Source organism: Sapajus apella, unplaced genomic scaffold (genome assembly GCF_009761245.1).
Source record: "Sapajus apella isolate SASKATOON/1434 unplaced genomic scaffold, GSC_monkey_1.0 scaffold10, whole genome shotgun sequence".
Classification (NCBI taxonomy): Eukaryota; Metazoa; Chordata; class Mammalia; order Primates; family Cebidae; genus Sapajus; species Sapajus apella.
In genome coordinates, this window is record NW_022436950.1 from 40,236,883 (window position 1) to 40,261,596 (window position 24,714).

At 37.2% G+C, this 24,714-nt stretch overlaps 1 protein-coding gene across 5 annotated transcripts in view; it reads left to right on the top strand.

Moving 5' to 3' along the window:
- The window catches only part of SATB2 (SATB homeobox 2), a 207,973-nt gene that overhangs the window by 170,154 nt on the left and 13,105 nt on the right, over positions 1 to 24,714 (top strand). For all 5 annotated transcript variants that reach the window (XM_032278758.1, XM_032278756.1, XM_032278754.1 and 2 more), the window contains one exon: positions 257 to 454. In XM_032278758.1, coding sequence (XP_032134649.1) covers positions 257 to 454 — 198 coding nt within the window. The remainder of the gene's footprint in view (positions 1 to 256; positions 455 to 24,714) is intronic.

Sequence of the window (24,714 nt, forward strand, 5' to 3'; positions counted from 1 at the left end):
CTTCAATTGAGAATCTATTCTGTAGGCAGAGCAATACAATATTTAACAAGAGGAAAGATTCTTGGGCGTTGGTATAACCACCCATGTGGTCAGGGGTTGGTTTTTAGAGTCATACTGTTTCAGTATCTCCCCTGGTTGGCGGGAACAATTTTGACAGAAAATGATGAACTGCTGGGATGGCACCGGACCGCAGTCAAGGTCCCCTCAGCTCCTCTGCACTCTCCAGGTTAATGCAAGCAACCTCCTCTCTCTCCAGGGCTGGCTGTGTGAACTGCTCCGCTGGAAGGAGAACCCAAGCCCAGAAAACCGCACCCTCTGGGAAAACCTCTGTACTATCCGTCGCTTCCTGAACCTTCCCCAGCATGAGAGGGATGTGATCTACGAGGAGGAGTCGAGGCACCACCACAGTGAACGCATGCAACACGTAGTCCAGCTTCCACCTGAGCCGGTGCAGGTCAGTGTCCCTGACCCCCGCTCCCCACCTGAGCAGGGCTCTCTGTGCCAGCAGTAGCTGCTGAGGGTCCAAGTGGTACACACCACACTCACTTCTGTCAGAGGATGTCTCATGCCAGGTCCCCAATTACAAAAGACGCTGTTGTCACAGTGGTACTGTGTGTGTGCATGCGTGTGTGTGTTTATGTGTACATACATACAAAAGAAAAATGACGAGAAAAGTTGAATGCCAAAGACAGCTGCTTTCCTGAGAGCATTTTGCTTGTGGGATTGTAAAGCCAGAGCACTCACGGAGAATTGAAATCTCTCAGTTGGAAAACATGGTTTCCATCAGTTCATTTTCCATAAAAAAAAAAAAAAAAAAAAACCTGTGAAGTAGTTTTGCATCCAAAATTCCTCAAAGAATGTTTGATTAGACTGAGAAGAAATAGCCACATGACCTAGGGAATACCACTGAACTCAGCTGAACCTTGAGAGACAGATTGTGACAGATTCTTAGAATTTTAAGATGAGCTTTGCTGTCTTTCGTTACATCTCATTTAGAAATCTGCCTTCCTTTAGATTGTGTGTTTTGTTGGCTTAGTTTTTGCTGTCATTGAGAGAAATAATATTGCTTTCCCAAAGTAATTGAGTTTAACTACTGACTCTTTCTGTAATCTAAAATTAATTGCTTTCAAGAAGAAATATTAATTGAGATTTCCAACGTTAGACCCCCTGCAGTTTGGCCCACAAATTGTTTGGGTAGGTTATAAGATGGGCCTACTGCCCAATACTCTCAATTTCAGCTGTCGCCAAAGAGGACCCTTCAGCCAATCTCTGAATCTCCTGGAGTAAAAAGAAGAAAGTTGAGGCATGAGTGCATGTGCACATGTGGTGCAGAATGGAAGAGGAGAAGATAAAGGGAGAGTGAAGCACAGTTTCTTGATAGAGAGGAGTGGTGAGGGATGTGGTGAAACACCCCACCCTGAGGTTTCTGTCTCCTTTCCCCTTGCTCCCCCATCACACACTTGGGAGAGAAGCCAGAAGTTAACAAGTTCTTACATCACTTTTCATCTGAATAGCATCCTCTCTACCAGTGTTTTTGTGCTATACTTTTGTGCTATCATTGGTCAGTTTCCAGGGTCAAAGTCACAGAGTGAACTGCCCAAATTTAATAGTTTGACAATTAGACTCATGAATTTGTAGAGGTGGTCTCTTGCAGTATCCACAGTGATCCCAGAGTTGGGGGTGGGGTGATGAGGGTACATAGCTCATCCTCACCCTTCAGGACCCACCCTCCCCCTTCCCTTCTTGGTCCTTTTCTGACCTCATCCAAGCAGCAGGGCACCTCCCTATAGATAATTAAACCTGCTTATTGAGTCACGAAGAGCAGTGGCTTTCAGACTTAGAGATTTAATTGAAGTTAAAACTAAAGAGGGGCCCAATATAGGCTTTCTAACCTTTAATTTTAGAAAATAAATTTATTTGAAAAGTTTTAGGGAAGCTCCTAATTATAATGAATATCATTTCATAACATACTCTTTGATATTAAACAAATTAATGAAATGGACAGCCTCAGACAAAAGGTCATATCAGTGGTACAGTTGGGCCATTTGAAAATCTATCACTCCCCCTGCACCACCACCGCCTTTTTTTCTCATTTTGATGTGAACTGGATTAGACTTCTGTCTTGAGCCAACACAAGGCCAAGGACTTGCTTCAGGGAATCACTGGCTTTGCATGGAATTTTTATTCAGGGTCTATCTTAGTTCAGAAAATGAAGGAAAAATAAAACCGCAATGAAAAAGTCATTTATTCTACATACTAATAACAGCTAATTTTAATAAAATGATGATAAAGTTGGAAACAAAGAAATCTGAGATAAAAGTACTAACATTTGAGATAAAAGTACTAAAATACATTATTTGTTATAATTGAGGGCCTCCCTTCATCTGGATGACAGCTCTTATACCATACCTGTCTGTTTTTTGTCCATAAATTATCATCTTAGTGGGCCCTCTGTTGAGGTAGCTAAAAGGATATTCAACATAATATTTTGTCTTATAGTTGGCCAGTTTGAATACAGTAAATCTTAGAAGCAGACAGCCAGTGGATTTATGAGTTTTATTATCTTTTCTATTAGTATGTCAGAACTAGAGTATGCTGACAATATTTAATGGTTAAGCAAGAATCTATAATTTTCCTTTTCAGTTTTAAGCACCTTGTGGCTATTAACATAACTTCTGATAACGCTAAGAGAAAATGCACTTACTTTATAAAAGGTTGTTCCCGTTACTCAGATCTTAGCTAAAGAGTGTACAAATAAGGTAATTTTCTCTGAAGTGAATTTGCCTCAGCCGTTGACCTTGAGCTCATAACTACTGTGAAACTCATCAGCACATCACATTTTTTAAAACATTATGCCTATATCTAAGTGACACTGCTTTGCAATGTTGAATTTGTATTTGTCAGCAAAATGCAAAGCTGTGGATTGTTTATTACAGTCATAGTATGAAAAGTGAAGAAAAATAACTGACGTTAGACAGCAGAACTCCTGAGACATAGAGAATACAGTTGGGACAGACTCTGTGACTCTATTTAAAAACATACCAAGCTATTACAAAAAGGTCTGTAATTGTCCAAAAGCCAGGAACTCGGGACTGGAATTCACTTGGGCCTTTAGTATCAACTCAGTTTTTAGCGAGATACAATTACTTACCTGTTTTAAAAGTCTTAAAAATTTATATGTAGAATAATATTAGTTTGGTGATGTTACATTTTTGTCTAATTAGATAGGAAATGTCCATTATTAAATGGTTGAGTATGGGTGAAATCAGTGATTTTTAAGAGCTTCTGATATATGCAACATACTAAAAAACACAGAAGTCCCCCCCACTTGTGGTCGTGGAAGCGTGCCATTTAAATTTCTTTAGGTAATTAGGGTACACTATTCCCAAATTTTTCATAAAAATGGTAAAGATACGAGGCAGTGCTTTCTGTGCACAATGACCCACCAGATTAATCTGTTGTATTAGGGTCCCACAGATGTACTGGAATAAAAAGAGGGAGCTTTATATCACTCCTTCTCTATTTGGTGCTTTCTGTGATATTGAGAAGTCCCTTAGAGTCACAGCCTCTCTTCTTACAGAAGAGAGACACTTTATCTTGCTTTTTGTGTGAAAATGGAGTTGACAAATGGACAGTTTTTTATTGTCTTCAGATGTGTTTCTGTTAAGCGTACAGAGGGTTTAGAAATTTTAAGCCCTTGTCTTTTAAGTTCAGGAGTACACATACAGGTTTGTACATAGGTAAGCTTGTATCATGGAGGTCTGTTGCACAGATTATTTCATCACCCAGGCATTAAGCCTGGTTGCCGATTATTTTTTCTGATCTTCCCTCTCCTCCCACCTTCTGCCCTCCTATAGGACCCCCAAATCCTCATTTAAAACTTAGAAGATACCACGTAAAATCTAGAAAGTCAGATGTGATCCACGCTCAGAGTTTTATGTAGCTAGAACCAATGTCCTTCCTGCAGGGCACACACTCACTGTCCTGCTGCCCCGGACCCTGTCTCCGCTCCTCCAAGTGTACGTGCATATATAGCTGTCTTTTGATTTCTTGAGGCTTCCCTCCTATGAGGTCACCTGACGGCCAATCAAAGCCCCAAGTGTCTTTGCCCCATGGCTCCAGTTTCTTTAATGGTAGCTATTACATGCCATTTATTTTTATAATCCCTACACAGTTTTTTGCAGGCTTAAGTGTATGTTTTATAGAATTTCTCTTTAGAGATGAAACAGGTTATAATTGAGACCGAGCTGGACCTGAGCCACTGAGGGATGTTGTCAGCCCCAAAGACTTGCCAGCCCTGGAAGAATGAGATGGTTCTTCCTTGAATATTTGGATTTCTTCAGGCGATGTGTAGCTTTGACATCATATTGAATTATCTGGTCTATCCAGTTTTCTCTTCAGCATTCTCAGTCTCTTCAGAAACCCCCATTTGAGCCCCTGCTTTTGGAAGCTAGCTCTTCAGGATCTGAACACACTTCGTAAGCTAGATCCTGTCACATCATGAGTCCACAGTGGGACCAGCATTGCCCCAGTGGGGTCAGAATTGGTTCCTAGGGAAGGGTAAATATCTTAGATTTACAGTGGTTTGTGGCCCTCCAAAGGGATGTGGTACATAAAGAGATAATATCTCTCTGGTATTAAAATTTCATACAGAGGGGCCACGATTAACACAAAAATGCCCTGAAAACCTTCTGAGGGGATTGGTACTGAAAAACAAGTTGAGATATACTACTCTACATAATGTTTCTAGTCCATGTGTAGATAGCACATAGGAGATCAACAGAGAGGAGACCTTGTAAGGCAAACCAAACCAAAGCATTTTATGAAAAAGAGGAAAGAAATTCCATTTTTCACCCCAAAAGGTTGGAGATAAAAGTATTTCCTGTGGTTGTAGTGATTTTTCTCCCAGTGGCTATTATAACCCAAGGCCTTATGCTGAATGGATACTCTCAGCTTTGAATAAAATACTGGTTAGGTTAGGTTCATTACTACCAACTTCATTTTACAATTGGAAAAACTAGAGCAGAGACGTCAAGCCTTGCCTGAAGCCAGGGTCACCAGCGGAATGAAAACAGGCGATTTTGGCATCCCGTCTTTCCTCTGACCACATTTCCCTCCTCATGCAGGAGAGAAGAAAGGACATTGTTCATGCTGTGACTAGGTCACTAAGCGAGGGTGATTAGGGAGCGCTCACCAAATTGTTCCTGTCTGTGTCATTTGTGCTTTATTGTATTTCCACCACACTGTTTCCATGGGTTATTTTGTAAGTTCAGGAATTCTAAGCTTGCTGCTGTGTGGTTTCCTGACAAGTACTTGTTTTAAAATTCCATGCTGTACATTGAATAAGAAATGTGAGACCCAGTTAGTGACAGTTAGGCACCAGCATTGTCCCTTGACTTGTCTGGGTTCTTCTCACTCAGGTGATTTTCAATATAAGCCACAAACTCCCTGTCCTTGGTAGTGACCAGTGATTCTCAACCAGGGGTGATTTTGCTTCCATGGGATATTTTGGCAATATCTGGAGTCATTTTTGGTTATTATAATTTGGGAGTGCTACTGGCATCTAGTGGATGGAGGCCAGGGATGCTGCCAAATATCCTACCATGCACAGGGCAACCCCCCAAAACAAAGACTTATGTGACCTACAATGCCAAGAATGAAAGCTTGTACCAGTAATTGCCTAACAGTGAAAGATAAAAAATCATTAGCATCTCTGAGGCTGATTCCGAGTTTTTCCTATAAAAAAAATTCTGTAATAATAACAATGGTGACACTGCTGCTGCTTCTCCTTCATCTTCCTTCTTCCTCCTCCTTCTCCCTTCTTCCTCCTCCCTGCCTCCTCCTTTTCCTATTTCTCTGGCAGTAACTAGCTTTTTTGAGAGCCAGGCTTTCAAAATGTGAGATTTTCACGTCTTATCTTCTTCAGTTATTGTGAACAACCAAAGGGGTGGTTGATTTTTATCTATTAATACTTTCACAGATGAGAAATCGAAGCTTAAAGAAGCTAACGTAATTCCCTCAAAGTGAGAACTTAAATTCACATCTGTCTACCTTCAGAGTCTGACTTTTATCTGTGTGCTAGAAAGAACTGCTAACATGCAACAGCCAGCATTCCCTGAATACTCACTATTAGCTTTTGCTGTGATGCAGAGCTGTTTATGAGATCTTCATTTTTAACCATTCACTAAGTAGATCTAGTTCTGAGAGTTTTCATATTTACAGGACACCTAGTGCATTGAAACCCACCAATCTTTGGTGTGATGTCAAAGAACTGACGTGACTGAAATTTTTACTTTTCATAGCTGCTTTGGCATTTTTGAGGTGGCTTTAGAATGTGCCTCTCATGGCTAATATTTAAGGGGACTTCAGATTTACCTCTCACCCCTGGGAATCTGACCCTGATTTTCTACTCCAGCTGCACAGACTGTATCTTGATTTGTAAACTTACTTCCTGAAGGACATCTTCCAGGAAAATAAATAATCTGTTGAGAATATTTGCAAATTCTCTACCAGGTTACTAGAATTTTTGTTTCACCTTGGATTCATTCCAAGCTCCTATTCACAGCCTACTGTGTGAATGTGCCTCCAGAGTTGTGAATCTCCACTCTAGTCCTGAGAAGAGATGCAAAAGAGAACTTGCATCTGTAATGAAATATTGTAGTAATTGGGTAGAAGCAAGTCCTCACTTGAGAAAATGTTGGGAGTTCCTGTCAGTAAGGCCACACTAGCATTTTTCATGTTGATATTATGTTGTCCTGTATGTATTTATTCAACCTGAAGAGCATCCTTGATTTCTTATATTACTAGTTTTTCAACATGTGTAAAATTTTAAATTTGATTTGAAAGTTATTGTTATCAATTCTTCTTACTCTAGGAGACAGACATTTTCATCTTGGGTTCACTGTTCACTATGTTCCAAAGTGTGCTGAACAGATTTCCTTCAGTGATCATCAGAAAGTTGAAGAAGTTCATTACAGTCAGTAGATTAGACATTAGCTATGGCTTTGTTTTACCTTGAGATTTTTAAAAACTCTAAGAAACTGTAAAATTTAAAAAGTAGCCAGGCAAAGTACGCCAAAGAAATGTACAGTTTCTAAGAGTTGTTAAATTTTTTTCTTTTACAAGACAAATTCAACTTAATAATTGGAGATGTGTTCAAAGAAATTGAAGATGCTAGAACATCATGAAAATCCAGGTATAAGATTCTGAGTACACTTAGGTTTCTCTGAACCTGGAACTGGGAATTCAGCAGCTGCCGTTTATGGATTTATCTTCTCCATTGTCATCCTAAACATAGCATACCTTTTTCTCATGTCAACTTCTTTCCACTATAAGCTTTTCTTCCCAGCATCATCTCATCTACCATCTTCTATATATCTCTGTCTTTAGAGAGAGACAGAGATATGCAGAACTTGTAACTAACTTCTGCATACAACTCACAGTGTCTCTACATTATAATTCTGCCTCCTCCACATCTAGGCCCGCCCTTGGTCCCTGCTCTACCTCATGACCTTTTCTCATGCCTTTGTCAAACCCACTTTCTCTTGCATACTCTATATTTACTACTTTAAGTTGATCTAAGAGGGAAATTGACCAGTTAACCTTATCCTCCTGAAGGCTGACTTTCTTGGCATTTAATTTCCCATCATCTGAATACCTAATTTGGAAGGCATTGCATTTTAAAGAGAGAGATTTGTTGGGCAAAATATTAGAATAATCTCAGGAAAAAGGGGAAGTAGAAAGCCACCCGGCCATAGAGCACTTGTAGGTAACCTGTACATGAGCTGTCTTTGAGCTGGGAAGTTAGGGCCATTTAGTGGAACGTGGCTTCTAAGACCCCTGCATTTATCAGGGTAGAAGAATACAGGTATGGTTAACAAGCCTAGAATAAACTTTTCATTATCAAGGGAGATTCATATGGCTTCTCTTTTAATGTAAAGTGCTGTGGGCATGCAAGTAGTAGGAAACCAATGCCTAAGGGTGATTTTAAGTTCCAGGTGTGTCCATAATATTCCACCTTTTTATCTTATTGCAGTTTTTCTAACATTTATCATGCAGGTCCTTATGTTTAGTCACTGTTCTGTAGAAACTGATAAATATTAAATATAAATTTTTATAGTAGTCTCTACTGGTTCTGCTTATGTATTTTTTTTAAGTGAGTTCAACATTTTTCTAGGCTTACCATTTTAATTACTGAAGTTAGCTTTATGCTTCTCATTCATCATGGGGTAGTTTTAATGTTTTTGCCAAGCAGAGCTCCTCCTATGAGTGGCTGGACCTCTGTAACACACCGCCTTCCAAATTCAACATTCAGTGTTAGTTATTGGTTGGAAGTGAAATGTCAAACAGCTGGGTTCCACTTCTCTCAGTCTTTTCCTGCCTTCTGGAAACATAAAGAACCCTGATTTCTTGAGTAGCTTGTTCTTCCACAATTGCTATGTTTCTTTAAATAATAGTCTAATTTTGATATTCTGCATTTTTGAAAGGCAATACAATTCATGCAACTTACCCTCTTGGTTTTTAGGTCCTAAAACTGAGCAGAAGGCACTTTGTCTAATGTTTCCCTAGAGGTAAAGGGAAGAATCACAGTCAGCTGTGTCATTTATATCAGTACAAAAAGTCCTCACTGATATAAGTTTCTGCACTGCCCAGTGCTCAAAAACCACCAAAATTACTAATCTATATTGTCTTTCTATTTTAATAGAATATTGAGATTTTTAAAGGTTTTAAAAAGTTTTGGAATAACAAGGGTACTCCTACATGTTTTCATATTCTTTTCCTTCTGGTGATAGTAGATGAAACCAGGTATAACATTAAACCTTTAGTGCCTTGACTTTTTTTTTTTTTTTTTTCTGGTATTTGGTAGGAAAATAAAATGAAACAGAATGCTTTTGAACATAAAGCTTCATTTTCTTTCTTTTTAAATATTGCTTTGGAATTTGTTCGGGGCTGGTTTTGCTGTTGTCCTATTGGTCAACTCAATGTTGCTGTTTATTTCCTTCCTTCCTTTGTTCCGTTCCTTGCCCCTTCCTTCCTTCCTTTCTTTTCCCTCCCTCCCTCCCTCCTTTTACTTTCTTTCTTTATTCCTTTTTTTTTTTTTTAATACTCTGAAGCATTCTTTATTTAAACCTAAAAGAAGTCAGTGGCTAGTACATTTTCTGAAAGAGCAAACTGATTAAATTAAGCAGCATAGAACAACGAGAAAGAGAACGGCAAAATAAAGAGAGACTAAGGTAGAAAGTGCATGAAAATGCATTCTTCTTTCCCTTCCAACCCATAAAAAAAAAAGTGAATCTAAATTAAAATTCAGGTATTTGTAGATATTGATGTGTCATTGCTCTAGTCAAGGGCTTTGTCACATTTCATCTGTGAGAGGGCAAACACATTCCTTTATACTTTAGTATAGATATCTAGCAAAGCTTGGCTTTTGGAAAAAATGATTAAAGTTCATTGATAAGCCTGTTCTCAGGCTTCAAGTTATAGATGTGATTGAGAAGATGGGCCATTTTTATTCTCCCATGTTTACTTATTCATTCAACAAATGTTTGTTGAGTTTCTTCAATATGCCAAGTATTATTCTAGGCACCACATATATCACAGTGAAAAACAAAATTTCACATGTATATTGAGCAGTTTTCTCCTTTACTTGGAGTGTATTTTACTTCCATTTTCCCTCTGGCTACCTCACATCATTCTAGAATTCAGACTATAAATTAGTGGAATCCATAGGTTCTCTTTCTTCCTCTGATCCTGACCCTGGGTGACAACTCTCTGCTTCTGTTTTTCTAGCTGCTTCTAGAATGGACAGGTAATATCTCTAAAACACGTTAAACCTTTCAGAGATGAGATTACCGTAAAAGAACAAAGTGTGGCTGTTTGAAGGTATTGAAGCAAACAGACCTTTTAAGTCTGTTCTGTAGAGTTTAAAGTGATTTATGTAGCTCTACAAAGAATGGCATCTGTTGATTAATGATAAAGTGGCATTTTAAAAAATAGTTTTGATGGAAAACAGATAGATAATAAGTATATCCATTCTGACACTAGTTTCTCCCTGACCACACAAACACTTCTCTTTTTTTGTCCTGCTCATATTTATTCTCTCCAGCCAGAATTTCTCCAAATTAGCAACCCTATTTACTTGGCACTGAGGTATGGGCTAGTTCATTGTTAGTACATGAACCAAACCACCAGGCTCATTGGTGTGCCTTTAATAAGCTGTGGTCCTTGGAAGGTTAGGTGTGTGAACTAGTCCCTCTAAATAATGAGCTGTTATGGCAGAAAATCACATGCTGTTCTAGGAAAATGGGAGCCTTCTTCACATTTTCTATTTCAATTTCTACCAGAGTGCTTCTCATTGGTAATTGTTGATTTCAAAGGTATTCATCATCATTGCAGAAGAAACAGAAAAGAACATCTGCAGAGAAGGGCTTCCCCACCTGGGTAGATAAAGTTCTCATTAGTTCACTCTGTGTGGTCAGTGCACTTGTCTCACATACTTTGATTTGGGTCCAGTCACTCAGACAAGGTCGTAAATCTAGGAAGTCATTACAGTTGAAATAGATAGGGGATGAGGGTAGCTTAAGAAGCTCAGTCCCAGTTGCATTTCTGATTAAGTATGAGGCTACATGCTGGGGATCTGGACTCAACAAACTTGACCTACCAATACATACTAATACAGTCACTGATAAAGCATTTTGGACTGTCTGACTTAAAAAATATTTCAGTACAAAGTAAAATGTACAAATGAAAATATAATTTGTTTTAAACCTCCATTTTAAAAAAATAGGTAGTATAAGTTGTCAAGGAGCTTATCCAAGTAGACTGAAATATCTCTGCTGAAAGCATGGCGAGGTGTTTGCATGGAAAGGAAAGGCACTAGACCTTCAGAAGACCTGGGTTTGAATTCTAGGACCATCACTGGAAAAGGAGCTCTGATGTAGAGTCTGCTTAAAATTTCTGAAGCTAATTTGCTATAATAATCCCAAATTTGTATGGTTATTTGAAGCTTATATGAGATAGTGATTGTATAGAAGGCACCTAAGAAATGTTAGTAGGATCTGAGCATTATTACTATTAATCTTAAGAATAAAGAGAATAGTTCCTACTCAAAAGAGCCCAGAATAATTGAATCAAGGATGGTGTCAGCATGGAATTTTATATTCAGCAAGTTACAGGAGCATGCCTGGCCTCTATTGTTTACATGTACTACAATTGTTTCAAGACACATTTAGAGACTCAGCTGTCTGGTTTCATATGGCCTTTCTACATTTTAAGCTCCTTTAAAAGTCATTGTAACTTATTTAAAAGTTAAGTGAGAACTTTTCTTTTCAGCTCTGAATGAAATCCTTCTGTAGAGCATAATAAAATGCCATTGGGTATGACAAAAGTTGGTTAGTGCTTTGTTTTTTTTAATGTTTTTAAGCTTAAAAAACGAAAAGGTTACTTCAGCTTCCGCATCATCTCTGAGACTTCTGCTGTCCTTGCTACCCATTAGCATCCACAAAGTTGTGAAAGTGCCCTGTAGTGATGATTTTTGAGACTCTTTGGTGCAACATTAAAGAAGCATCTCCCACATTAGTAGCTCTGTGTTGGCCGTGATGGACTCAAACAAGGGAAAATAATTATTCTCTGGCCTTGGGTTCCTTAGAGGCCACCAGGAAGATGAATTCAGCCTTTTATGAATTACGATATGAAGTGACAAGTAGAGTGAAGATGCAGAATTTGCTGTAATCCCAGGACACCCTTCAGCGGGACCTCTGTGCTGAGAATAATAATGGCCTGTTTTCACATGAATGACTTTTCTGGGCATGACCACCTGGAATTCTACCTCTTTCTCTCCCATGTATGCGTGTAAACAGGAGTGGACTTATATGTGGTAGTGTCATTGTAGATGGAATATAAAAGCAGTTCTAATTTACTCAAACCAAACGAAAAAAAAAAGTAAAGCATTTGCAAATTTTGGTATTTTAACTGTTGATGGTAGCAAATTATTTTAAGTGTAGTTCACAATGAACACATAACTAGCCATGGCTTTATAAATGAAAGCCACAGGGCAATGAATATAACCATTTGACTTTAATTAAAAAAAAATCATATCTTATGATTTGAAAAAAAAATCATATTTTTTTAATTAAAAAAAATCATATAATAGTAGAAATAAACACAAATGCTTCTTTTGAAATCAGAGGTTTCCGATTATAAACTTTAAGTGCATTATGAACAGATGACTGGGATTTGCTTGTCTAAGTGTAGTATGGCTTTAAGGTTAAAAAGTTTCCAAATATTTAAAATTTTTCTATATAATTTTTGCCCCCACCCTGAGGATTTCTATGTGCTGTATCAGAGACTGGAGCATCTTATAAAGAAAAACATTACTCTCTATCTCTATTTTTAATGAACCTTTGACCCAGTGGGAAAAAAAGATGACATGGTAAAGAAAAGGGCACTGTAAGTGACATAGAGTCTAATCCCAGGGCTGAGTGTGTGACCTTGGTGAGGCATTTCACTCTGAATTTCCATCTACTGTTTTATGTTGTTTTTATTTTGTTTGTTTGAGACAGGGTCTTACTCTGGTTGCCCAGGCTGGAGTGCAGTGGCACCCAGGAGGTTCTCTCTTCTCCCACCTCAGCCTCCAAGGTAGCTGGGACTACAGGTAGTGCACACCACCATGCCTGGCTAATTTCTTATATGTTTAGTAGAGATGTGGTTTCACCATGTTTCCCAGGCTTGTCTCAAACTCCTGGACTCAAGCAGTCTACCTGCCTCGGTCTCCGAAAGTGCTGGGATTGCTGGTGTGAGCCACTGTGCCTGGCCTCCATCTACTGCTTTCTAAATTATGACAACATGAGTTAGGTGATTGCAGAGACCCCTTTTATCTGAAACACTCATACTATAAGTTGGCTCGTCCATTTCTAATTTCCATTTGAGTATTTTAATGAGAGTGTAAAATACAAACAACAGCAACAAACAAAACAAAACACGTTGCTCCTGGGAGGCTCAAATGCATTTTGGAAAAACAAATTAGCAACACCATAACAGATTATGAACATCTTATATTGGACTCAGAGACTTAGTTGATTTTCTTATGACTGATGGTTTTGGCAATTGCAAGAGAAAGCCAGCCACTGAGTTTTAAACTATCGTAACCAAACCTACCTACTGTGGCTTCTCAGCTGTTTCTGTTTAGTGTGGAAATCTAATGTAGCTGAAAACTACTGCTGATTTTTATTAAGTTGAAGTCTGGAACTTCCCCTTGTAATGATAGAAAAGCACACTTTCAATTAAAGGAAAACTGCCAAAGATCTGAAATTCATTTATTTTATTATTACTTGGTTTGACCCTAGAAATGGGAGATCAAGCAAACTAGATAGGTTTGACAGTTCTAAGGTCACAAGTTCAATTTCCTCACAAGTTGTTTCTAGATCGAATTCACTGCAAATCATATAACCCTTCACCTTTTTATATAGAATATTTTATGGAATTGTGGATCACATTGGGGTCATCCTAATGATCACTTTGGGGCTGAGAAAATGACAGGTAAGCCAGGCCAGGCAAAGGGATTCAGTGAGCAAGTCTGGGAAGCAGCATGTGGCTTGTCAGGAGGGACGTGGTGTCGCTTCTCTACAGTAGAGACCGAGTATGCTGGAGAAACCCTATTCTGGCTTGGAGAGGCCAATTGTTAAATTTTTAGCAATTTCAAAACGTAGTTGTTATACCATTGGCAGCATGAAACTGGCCGTGGTAGGATTATTCACACTACAAAAACTGGTGGATTATCCAACTGGGGCTTTTTTTTAATTTAGAGACTCAGTTGTTAAATATTTGCCAGTGCAACACTGAGTAGACTTCAGTTAACTTTTTAAATTCAAACTCTGTGGCCATCCTTGTGTTATTTATTTTTTTATAAACAAAACTTGCTGAAAATAATTGTTTGAATGAAAGGTCAGGTGTTTTCAGAGCGGATTGATTGGTGATACAGCTCATTTGATCACCCAGATAACAAAAATAGTTTATTTAAATAGCAGTTGTTTCTACTCTTTCCTCTCCATGCTTTCTTTTAGTTTAAATTTATTTCTTCGTGTCCAGACACGTTTATCTTTGTATTTCTTTCTTGTGCAGCATTCAAAGCTCACTCGAGTATCTGGTTGGATCAACTTTGTAGACTCATGTAGCATAATGAGTCCATAATTTGTGATTTCCTAATGCCAAACACCCAAGATATTTGAGGACTTTAGGTAGAAAACAAGAACAAATTATTTCAACAGTTTTTTTTTTTTTTTTTTTAGATATGATAGCTCAAACAATATACCTCAAAATAAGTAGGTTTTTTTTTTTTGAAGTAAATTAAGGAGCTAAAATCTATGATGTGAACTCTTAAAGATATATGTGAATATGGAAAGGTATTCCTGTTTCTGTTATGATCAAAATGAGAAGGTGCTAAAGTGAGCAGGTATTGTATAAGTGCAGTGTTCACGTGTAATGATTTTTTAAAGTATAGTGTTTTGCATTTCTTTTTGTTTTTTTGACAACGCATGTCAACAGTGTACTCAAAAGTGTGGTAAGAGAAGAGGGGCAAGGAATTGTGGTGGGCCAATGTCAAATATTTCCATGTGGTGTATAGGGCTATACTTTTGAGAGGAATTTTTATTTGGGTGCATCATGGGAAATGAAAATCTCCCAAGGAGTTAGGGGCTGAAATAGTTAAACAGCATGCATAGCAAGTTAACATAGTAATGAAAGGAAAGAACCAAATTAACTGATTATTTGGTTGTAAAACATAACCTGGATCAAATGCATCAGGATATTCTATCAGTTGACCTATCTTTGATAGAACTTCATATTAGGACAACTGATGTACCAGGAGAGAAGAAATTTTCTTGTCATTTTGATAAGAAATCCACCAATTTGAGTTCCTAATACCGATACAGTGGAGGTGGCATGCTGTACTTTGATGATCTCTATATATTTGCATATATGAAGCGGAGTAGTACATTATACCATGTGAACATGTAACTGTCATCTGTCTTCTGTGTTGCTATTCCTCACATAAAGAATATGTGTGTAATCAGTTTCTATTCCATGTCACAGTCATCTGCATTTGCAACATTTCAAAGATTAGTCGGAAACATCTTGGCAGAGATGGGAAAAACAGAGTTACTTATAAGTTCCAGAACTACAAAGACACAGATCAAACATATGATATTAATAAATAGGGGGGAACATTAAAAATTAGATTATTTATTTAGAAGGTTGAAAGTATTTGTGATAGTTTCTCTCATCTTGAAAGGAAATAGATGGTGAGTTTTTTTTTCCTCCCACCCTCACGTTTCCTTTCTCCCCCTTTTTCATGTTTTGAATTAAAAGCTAAAGACAGGCTGAAAGGGTAAATATATATAACTGCAAGAAGGATGTGGTAAATCATGGCAGTGGTTTGTGATCTCACAGACATGGTGGTGTCAGAGACTGAATACCAAAAGCGAATCCTCAGCTTCCAATGGATTTACTTGAAATCCCTCACCCTCGTAGCATATCATGGGTAATAGCATATCATGGATAATTACATTTTTACAAACAGTAGAGAAAATCATTTTGACACACACATAGTATTTTCCAGCCAGACCAGCTTTTCAATCTTTTAGAGCTTTCATGCATTAAGGCTCATATTTTCTTTGTTTATTTAAAAAATATTATCATTAATAATAGGCTTGTTCTGTGGTCAACTTCTGAATCAAAAATACTGAGAAAGACCCCTTTTTTTCCTGTTGTCCCCAAGTCAAACATTTGATACCTTTTTCTTTGTAGAGTTTTGGGCTACTCATGTTTTTGATTAAGAATGTTATGGCAACCAAATTTTCATGGAGATTTTTAAGAGCTTTGGTCATCTTTTTGCTTATTGCTATGTATAATAGAATGGATTATGTTTGGTGGCAAATCATTAGAAAAAGAAAACAGGAGAAAAACTCACAGGAGAAATACTGTCATTGATTTCTCTGCTACTACTGTCTAATAAAGTGAATTCTGACTGGATGAACCTAGAAAAGGCTGTCCCCACTAGCCATTAATTTGCATCAAAATTCCAGGGAACAGAAAAAAAATTGGGGGACAATATTCTCTTTTCTTAACCCTTTCTGATCAAATGTGGTATTTCATTTTGAAAATGAGATTAATTCCCCTGACGCTTTTGAAACTTTAATAATATACAATAAATAAAATTATATCTAATAACTCAACAGTTTCATTTGGCACCATCATCTAGATGTACTGCAACTGCAGAAACATAAATAGTTGCAGGCTTCAAAAGCTCCATTTCTATTTGCTAAATAAACTTGGCTGACTTAAAATTCCTCTGTGTACCATCATTAATACAATCTACTTTGACAGCATTTAATTAAAGTGCTTTTCTCTATTAGATTCATTAAAAGTTCTCCCCGACTCTCCATGTATAACTGCTTTCCAGATGCTGAGTGGAAAAGACCTATAAGCCTCACTTTAAATAACTTCTCATTTCTCTTTGTAAAGTGTTTATTACATTCAATTAGAAACTGTTAAATATGGCTTAGGAAGGAAGTCAGATTCCAAGACATATTCTCTATCCCTTTAACCATCTCTTTAAAAACAAATGTTAGTTTAACTCATCTGAATAAGCATTTATTATCTGCATATTTTTCATATACCCTGACAACACTACTAGACATTTAAACTGGGAGGTAATAAAGATATGATTTCCACATCAGGGTTGGGGAATTTGCATTAGTTCTTAACAGGTACAAGGCTTGAATATGTTTGCCTGCCCAGATTCAGGGAGAGTAAGCATAGTAGTCTAGTATTAATAGATTATTGACAGTTTAATGTCTTGGCACCTACTTAGCCCATGAAGTATAATAACCAGGAAGCTGTCTGATATGAAAGCTGTCAATAGCATTTTCAATCAAAACCTTTCAGTTAATTGCTGGTTGACCTTAGAGATTTCCTTTAGGCAATACCATTCTTCGTTTAGACCAAAAGGACCATATTGATTTGTAGAGTTTATTCACAGATGATTATTTAATACCCGTTGCTCCAGTATATGTGGTAAATTTTGCCTTTGCTGTTTCTGCCCTGTGAGGTCCATGAAGTGGTTTTTTGTTGTGTGTTTTTTTTTTTTTTTTTTTTTTTTTGCATTGCTTTTCACAAATATTCTTTTTACCAGCTCTACTTTCAAAATGTCTCATTAAGTTGGTTCTCTTTTCAGAAACAGAAAGTTTGGAATCTTGAGGGTACCGTTAATCAAGTGTTTTTGGGGGGTGTGGGGGGAGGATACAGAGTCTTACTGTATCCCCCAGGCTGGAGTGCATTGGCACAATCTTGGCTCACTGCAACCTCTGCTTCCCGGGTTCAAGTGATTCTCCTGCTCCAGCCTCCTGAGTAGCTGGGATTATAGGGTTGTGCCACCATGTCCGGCTAATTGTTGTATTTTTAGTAGAGACGGGGTTTCGCCATGTTGGCCAGGCTGATCTCGAACTCCTGACCTCAGGTGATCCACCCACATTGGCCTCCCAAAGTGCTAGGATTGCAGGTGTGAACCACCAGGCCTGGCCTAATCAGGTGTTTTAATATGATATGAGTTTTGATAGAATTCTTTGCTCAGTATGGAATTATAATTCCAATAGAGACCCTGACAAAGCTAAAAAATGTACTCTCAGTAAGGGTAATTATATAATGCCCTAAAAGCACTGTACCTTAAAAAAAAATGTTGTTTAATGCCAAAATGCTTTCTGATTTCTGTAAGTATAAATGAAATGTCTTATACTTGGACTCTAGATTTTCTTACTGTACCTTAAAAAAATAAATTATTTAGTTTCAGTTGCAGATTTTTAGAAACAAATTTTGATGAAGTCTAAGTTACAAAGACAGGCAAAAAGCAGTAAATACAGTTTGTGGCTCTAACTTGAAACCATTCTTTTTGCTTACCTTGAAATATGTGGTGTTGGAACGATATAGGTTAACTCAAAGTGGGGGCAAAAAATATATACATTGAATTAATTTTGCTACTTTTTTTCTTTGTCGTTTCTTCACAAAGGCTTTCATTCTGTTCCAAAGAAAATCATTTTGGCATTTAATATTTGTTTTGGACAAGACATTCAGTGTTTTCCATAACACTTCGTATATAGGCAGTATTCCTTCATATTTTGCTCAGTCAAGAGACATTTCCATTTCAGATTTTATTGTGATACATATGATCCATTTTTTAACAAATACTTCTGCTTTTTATAAACTCTGTGTGTGTGTTTTTTTAAGGTTCCCTTTGTTTGTCTTATATGGATTCTCTCATTTTTATTTGCTGTTTTGCCGCTTTGCCTCTAGCAACTTTTCTTGTCATAGAAGCTGTCTGCTGCAGGCCCTTTAAGTTCTGGTGATAGTAGAAATATTTCTGCAGACTGGGGAGGAAGAGAGAGAAGCAAACCGATGAATATGTCAGTTTTTATCCCTTAGAATAGGAATGCCCTAAATGTCTCTTGAGTGTTAATAATTTTCAATCAGATTTTTTTGGGGGAATTAAGGAACTGTGTGAGTCAATATGGTATTTATTAACCTATACCAAGTGTATGTGCATGTAACAAATTATTATAAACTGTGGTAATTCAGCTCTTTTTGGTAATACGTGCATTTTTAGTTAGTGCCTATGTAGACTTATTACTTTATTTCCCCTTAGGACTATTAGATGTGTTCTAAATTTTAGGATGACTTTCGGTCTGTGTAATACGGCTATTAACCATATAGATGTAAAGTATTCATTTAAAGCACAGTGCCTTGACATTGTGCTAAGTTTAGAGTATGTGGAGGTGAATATAACACAGAATCTAGCCTTAAGGAGTCCAGAGATCAGTGGAGAGGCAGATATGAGACCAGAGAGCTTTAATACAGCATGTAAGTAAGAGAAAGAAAAGCACAAAAGGGGCATGCCTGCCCCACACCTGGTGAGTTGGAGAACTCAGAAGGCTTCCAGGGAGTAGTGCTGCACATGGCCCTTGCAGATTCATCATCATAGGTTTCCAAGAAAAGGTGACATAACATGTGTGTGGGGCTCCAGTGTATAGTTGCCGGAGCACAGCCTGCAAGGCAGGGCCTCAAGCTGCAGTCAGGTTACGGGGCCTTCTTGGACACAGAAGTCTAAACCACCTGAAGGCCACTGAGGGCCTTTAGCAAGATGTTTGATTGGCTGGGACAGGGAGGCCTGTTGGGAGGAAGTCAGAGTAATTCAGGCAAGAGATTATAGGGGTCTGAATTACAGCAATGGGAGTACATCTGGAGATGGGAAAATTAATCCAAGAATTGTTTAAAAGGAATAATTAGCAACACGTGGGGTCGACTAGATGCGGAGTTTCAGAGGAGAAGGAGTCAGCGAGAACTCTCAGATCTTAGCTGGAGCAACCTGGGGGGTTGGTCTTGGAGCACCAATCGAGAGCGTTAATGATTAATTCCCTAATGTCATTTGTAACTATGTTTGTTTTGCACTGAGTTCTCAGCTATTAAATTAAATCCGCCCCAAAGCATATTCACATTTGAAAGTATAATAACTTCACAGTTCCAGTTTCTAAGGACGACCTACACAGGGTAAGCAAATAGGCCCAGAAAAGCCAAGGAGACGTGGTGTGGAGACACAGTTGGGCTTGTTTTGTGAATCTGAGTAGATAAGGATGCTGAGTGGCCTTGTGGGAGTAGAATGATCCTTTACTGCTCAGAGACTGGAATCTTGCCTGTGGAAAAAGGAGTCACCCCAGTCCAGTTACTTTGCCCCAGGGAATTAGGAACTGAGATTTCTTTTCCCAGTGACCATCCTTGGCACCCTGGGAAAAGGAGACTCATTTTCTTGAGAAAGCTGTGGTCTAAACAGAATGTCTGTCGGCTCTCCACTTCTCACCCAATATACCTGCCACAAAGTTGAGAAACCAAAGTCTCTCCATACCTGGTCACAGGTAGTAAGATCATTAATGTGGAGGATATAAAACCAATATTCCCATAGTGAATTAAAAGTGGTTTAGAATGGAAAAGCATAGTCTAGGATTAAGAGCCTATTAACTTTTGGGAAGTTTTTACCTCACATCATTTAATTTTTCCATGTTCTTTTTCTCTTGAAAGAAAACAATACCAAGAAAACCAGTCTCTGATGAAATTAAATGAAGTTGAAAACTAAAGGCTATGTTTGATAAGCTCTCACTCGATACCTTGTAAATGCTAAGCCACCAGGAATCTTTGCAGCCACTCCCTAGAGATCAGTGACCTCTGCCTCATGGTTTGAGGCAAAAACCTTCTTTGATCATTTGACTTTGTTTACCCAGTTTGGACTTTTGGGTATAATAAACTATAATATGTCCGTGGTGTGGTAATGCTCAATATTTTTTTCTTTTACCAGAGTGGTTGATTATAATGCACTGCCTAAGATCTACTTTCTATAAAAGGAATATTTGTACTTTTATGTGTTTGATTCACACAGTGCCGTTTTCTCAAGTCCTGTTATTAAGTGGTTACATTCAGAAAGCAAAAAATATGCTGACATAGCATTTTCTTGGTGAACATCTAATATTTTCACTAACCATAACTGTCAGATTGTTCTGACTTCTGAGTACCCCAACTGTAAAAATTAAACAGAAAATGTGGCCTAATATGGAATTCTAAATACCTTCTTTCATCTCTTTCCCCTGAAGTAAAGCATCTCATCCAGACACCCTTTCTCCTTAAATACTTGAAGCCCTCTCTTTTAAGAAGCTCTAAAACACTTCAGTTGTGATGTCACTAGTGCCATCACAGTGATGGGGATTTTAAATCCTAAACTGATTCTTGGCTGAGATTTGTCAGGAAGGGTCTCTCTTTTTGTGCTAGCAAATTTTGATGAAATTGGGCATCTGCCTTTTAAAAACAGTGCACACAGATGGAAATGTAAAAATCCCTTTATAACTCGCTCAAAATGGACATTTGGGAGAGAAACTTCCCCATAAGGTATTCTAATTTTTCTTAACTTTTGTGTTGTTTTCACTTTTAATTCTGAACTTGAAATATCGAATAGTAGCTTCCATCATTTTTACTGTTATTCTTGGGCTTTAGTAGATTTTAGTTGAAGATGTTTATTCATACTAGAAGAAATTTGTGCTAAAAACTTAAATTGAAACAGAACATAATTTTGTATTTTTCTCCATTAACTAGCCAAACAGCAGGAAGCATATATTTATTTCATGTTAGACTCGGGGGTCTGTGATTTTGGAGTCAGAGCTCAATTTTGGGCATTTGTTTCTTCCTCTCAAGAATAAATACAATAGTATCTACCAATATTGTGAGATTATTTTGTTCTTTTTAAGAAATAAGAAATACAAAAGATGATAAAGAGCTTTGAGAATAATTACAGGATTTAAATAATTACAGAAATTTGATACATGACCATGGAGTCTTACTATATAATCTATGTATAAATCAGTAATAGTAATGCTTTATTTCAGTGAAGCTTACTTATTGAGATCCTATGACTGAAAGTATACATATTATCCCCCTTCCCTACACCCTCCGTATTGTCCTTGTTTCTAAATCATCCTATTCCAAATAGGTGTTTTCAATTTACATTTTTCATCGCTAGATTTATAAATACTATAAGGGGATTTAGAAATGGTTTGAATTCTGACTCTTTGGTGCTTTACCTTAGGAATCATTATTTAAGTCTTCATTGACAATTCTTGGCTGACTAGTGATAGCTCTTCTTATTAAATGTGTCTATTATTTTCCTTCATGTATCTTAAAACATTTTCATTGAAAAGGAATCAAAGCTGTTCTCTGGTTAAATTTAATGGATGAAATGTATTTATCTGAAGTGGTCTCTGTATTCTGTTATTTTAAGCTTACCTTGAATCTGTTTTAAAACAATTTTCAGAACTCACTTTAAATCATGTATCGCTGGCATTGATGAAGTTATTTTCATTTGAATCACATTTTTACTTTGCTTGAAAATTATTTAGCCAGCTGGATTGACTATGTAAGCATTCTAATAGACCATGCTTAATCTGAACGCTTTCCACATTTTTTCTTAGCCTTTTGCCATTGCTGAGGTATTGCAAATTTCTAGTTTAGTTCTTTTAATATCATTGTGATTGTGGTACCAAGTCATCCTAACCTTTCAGCTTCCTCATTTAGTTACCTGGTTATGTTTAACTTAAGAACATCTTCTCTCATGTATGCTGGTGCAGAAGCACTTTTTTTCTCAATCATACCCATGAAGAAAGTCACACATTTATTTAAAAATCAGAATCCTAGAGGTAACTGTTTTCCTGCTCATTTCCTTGTTACTCTTTATTCATTTTAACCAAATGTAAGGTCTTTAAAGACACTTAAATCTGTGCTTGAATTGGTTCTTCAAAAGATAGGCCTTTCCTGTGAATTTTTAGGCCAGGTTTTGTGTTGTGAGAATACATTGTGAAGAGCAGGGGAGGAATGTTGGAACAGGGAGAAATTATTGTTGACGGATATCCGGCAAGAGAGGGTGTGGCGGGTGGGCTGGGGATGGAGTCTCCCAGGCATAAGGACACACGATCACAGCCTAACTGTCCTAAAGGGCCTGGTCTTCCCAAGTCTTCTCATGGATTGTGTTTGCTGTCTTTTCGGAATCGTTTTGGTCATGTTAGGCCCTAGATGATCAAATAAAACTGTTTCTCAGGTGGTGCTGATGAAGGGAAAGGTATAACTGCCATTAGGTGCATTATGTGTCCGTGCTTTTCCCCAAGTTCTAGCTGGAGAGAGGATTGTTTTCTATATTCTCTGTATCTATTTGATATAGTTACTCATCTCCTTACATTGAAGAAGCAGCTCACTCAGCCACCTCTTCAGTGTTCGAAGATTCTGGCCACTCCCAGTAATCAGATTAATGACTATGCCACTCTTTTTTCCCCCCAAACTATACCAAAGCTGTTGGTATAGTTGTTCTCAATTTATTACCAAAGAGGAAATGATATAAGCCAAAGGCTGTTTTAAGAACCATGCTTCCTCCAAAACCCAAGTTTAACAGCTTATTGTGTCACAATATTTTTATGCTTTTATCTATGACCAAAGTATTTTGAGAAACAATTATTAAACTGCATTAAATTACATACACAGTGTTCCAACAGTATCTTGGTTACAATATTAAAAAAAAAAAAAAAAAAAAAAAAAACCAGACTAAGGCTGGATGAAATTGAACACATATTTCCATGTCAGACTTCCTACCATTTTGCTTGTTTGTATTGATTTCTCTTGACATGGTCTTCTTTTATTGAGCACCACTTTTTTTTCCTTATTTTCTTTCTCTCTCTCTTTTTAAAATCCCCCTCCTATAACTGTATGTGCTAAGAGCAATTGTAAAAGATACCCAACTTATATTAAATCCGCCTGGAGTCAAAATGTAATCTAACACCTGTAGTCTGCAATTTGTCATCACTTCATGGATACTTTTTTTTTTTTTTTAATAACAGATTTCCTGAGTTTTGACCTTAGGATACTGTGTAATCCAAAAAAAGCAACAAAGCTAAACCATGGTTTTTTAATAGGTCCTATAATGTTAGGATGTGAAATTACAATCATAAGAGTGAACTTAAGTAACATCATTTGAAGTTAGAAATAGTGCTGAGTTGTGTATCTAAGAGAATATGTTTTGCCTGTGAAAATGTCTGTGTGTGATAAAGTCAAGAGACAAATCATAATGCGTGTGTCATTTTTCCTGCTGTCTTCTCTAAGGCTTTCCTGGGTGATTTTCTCCTACACTCTTTCTGTAAGGCTTTCCTAAGTGACTTGACTCAGGGAAGGATGTGTTTACTACTGAGTGTGATTCATGTTGTCCAAAGTTTTCAAACTTTTTGGTCTCAGAATTCGTTTTCACTGTTACTATTGAGGACCCCAATGTGTTATATTTACCAATATTACCATATTAGAAATTAATTCTGAGGAATTTTTTAAATGCTTACTAATTTAAAAATAATTCTAGATAATACACAGTCATCCCTTTGTATCCATGGGGATTGATTCCAGAACCTCTTGCAGTGAGCAAAATTCATGGATGCTCAAGCTCCTTATATAAAATGGTGTAGTATTTGCATATAATGTACATGCACCCTTCCATATTCTTTAAATTATCTCTAGTTTACTTATGATACCTCATACAACATAAATGCCATATAGTTACTATACTGTATTGTTTGGGAAATAATGACAAAAAATAGTTGACACATGTTTAGTACAGACACAACCATTCTTTTTTTTTTTTCTAAATATTTTTGATTATGGTTTGTTGACTCCCCAGGTGTGGAACCCATGGATATGGTGGGCCAACTATATATGCATATATGTAAATGTTATATTTATTTGACAATAAATACATTTTCAAAACAAAAAAATAGGAGAATGCCAATGTTTTATATACATTTGTAAATATTTTAATGTCTGACTTAATGAAAGACAATTGGATTTTCATAATCACTTCAGCATTTAGTCTAATACAATATGATATGTGGTTTTGGTTGACACCACTGAGGCAAATCAAGGCTCAGGTAGACGTGTAATTAGAATAGGAAGGAATATTTTAATCTGCATTTCAGAGAATTGTGATATTCTTCTTTGATACTATAGCAACATTCTACAAATGGTAGTTTCTTAAAGGTTAGTTGGAAAGTGTAATTGAATCTAAAACCATATTCATGAACTTTTCATACTTTCTCTTTTTATGTA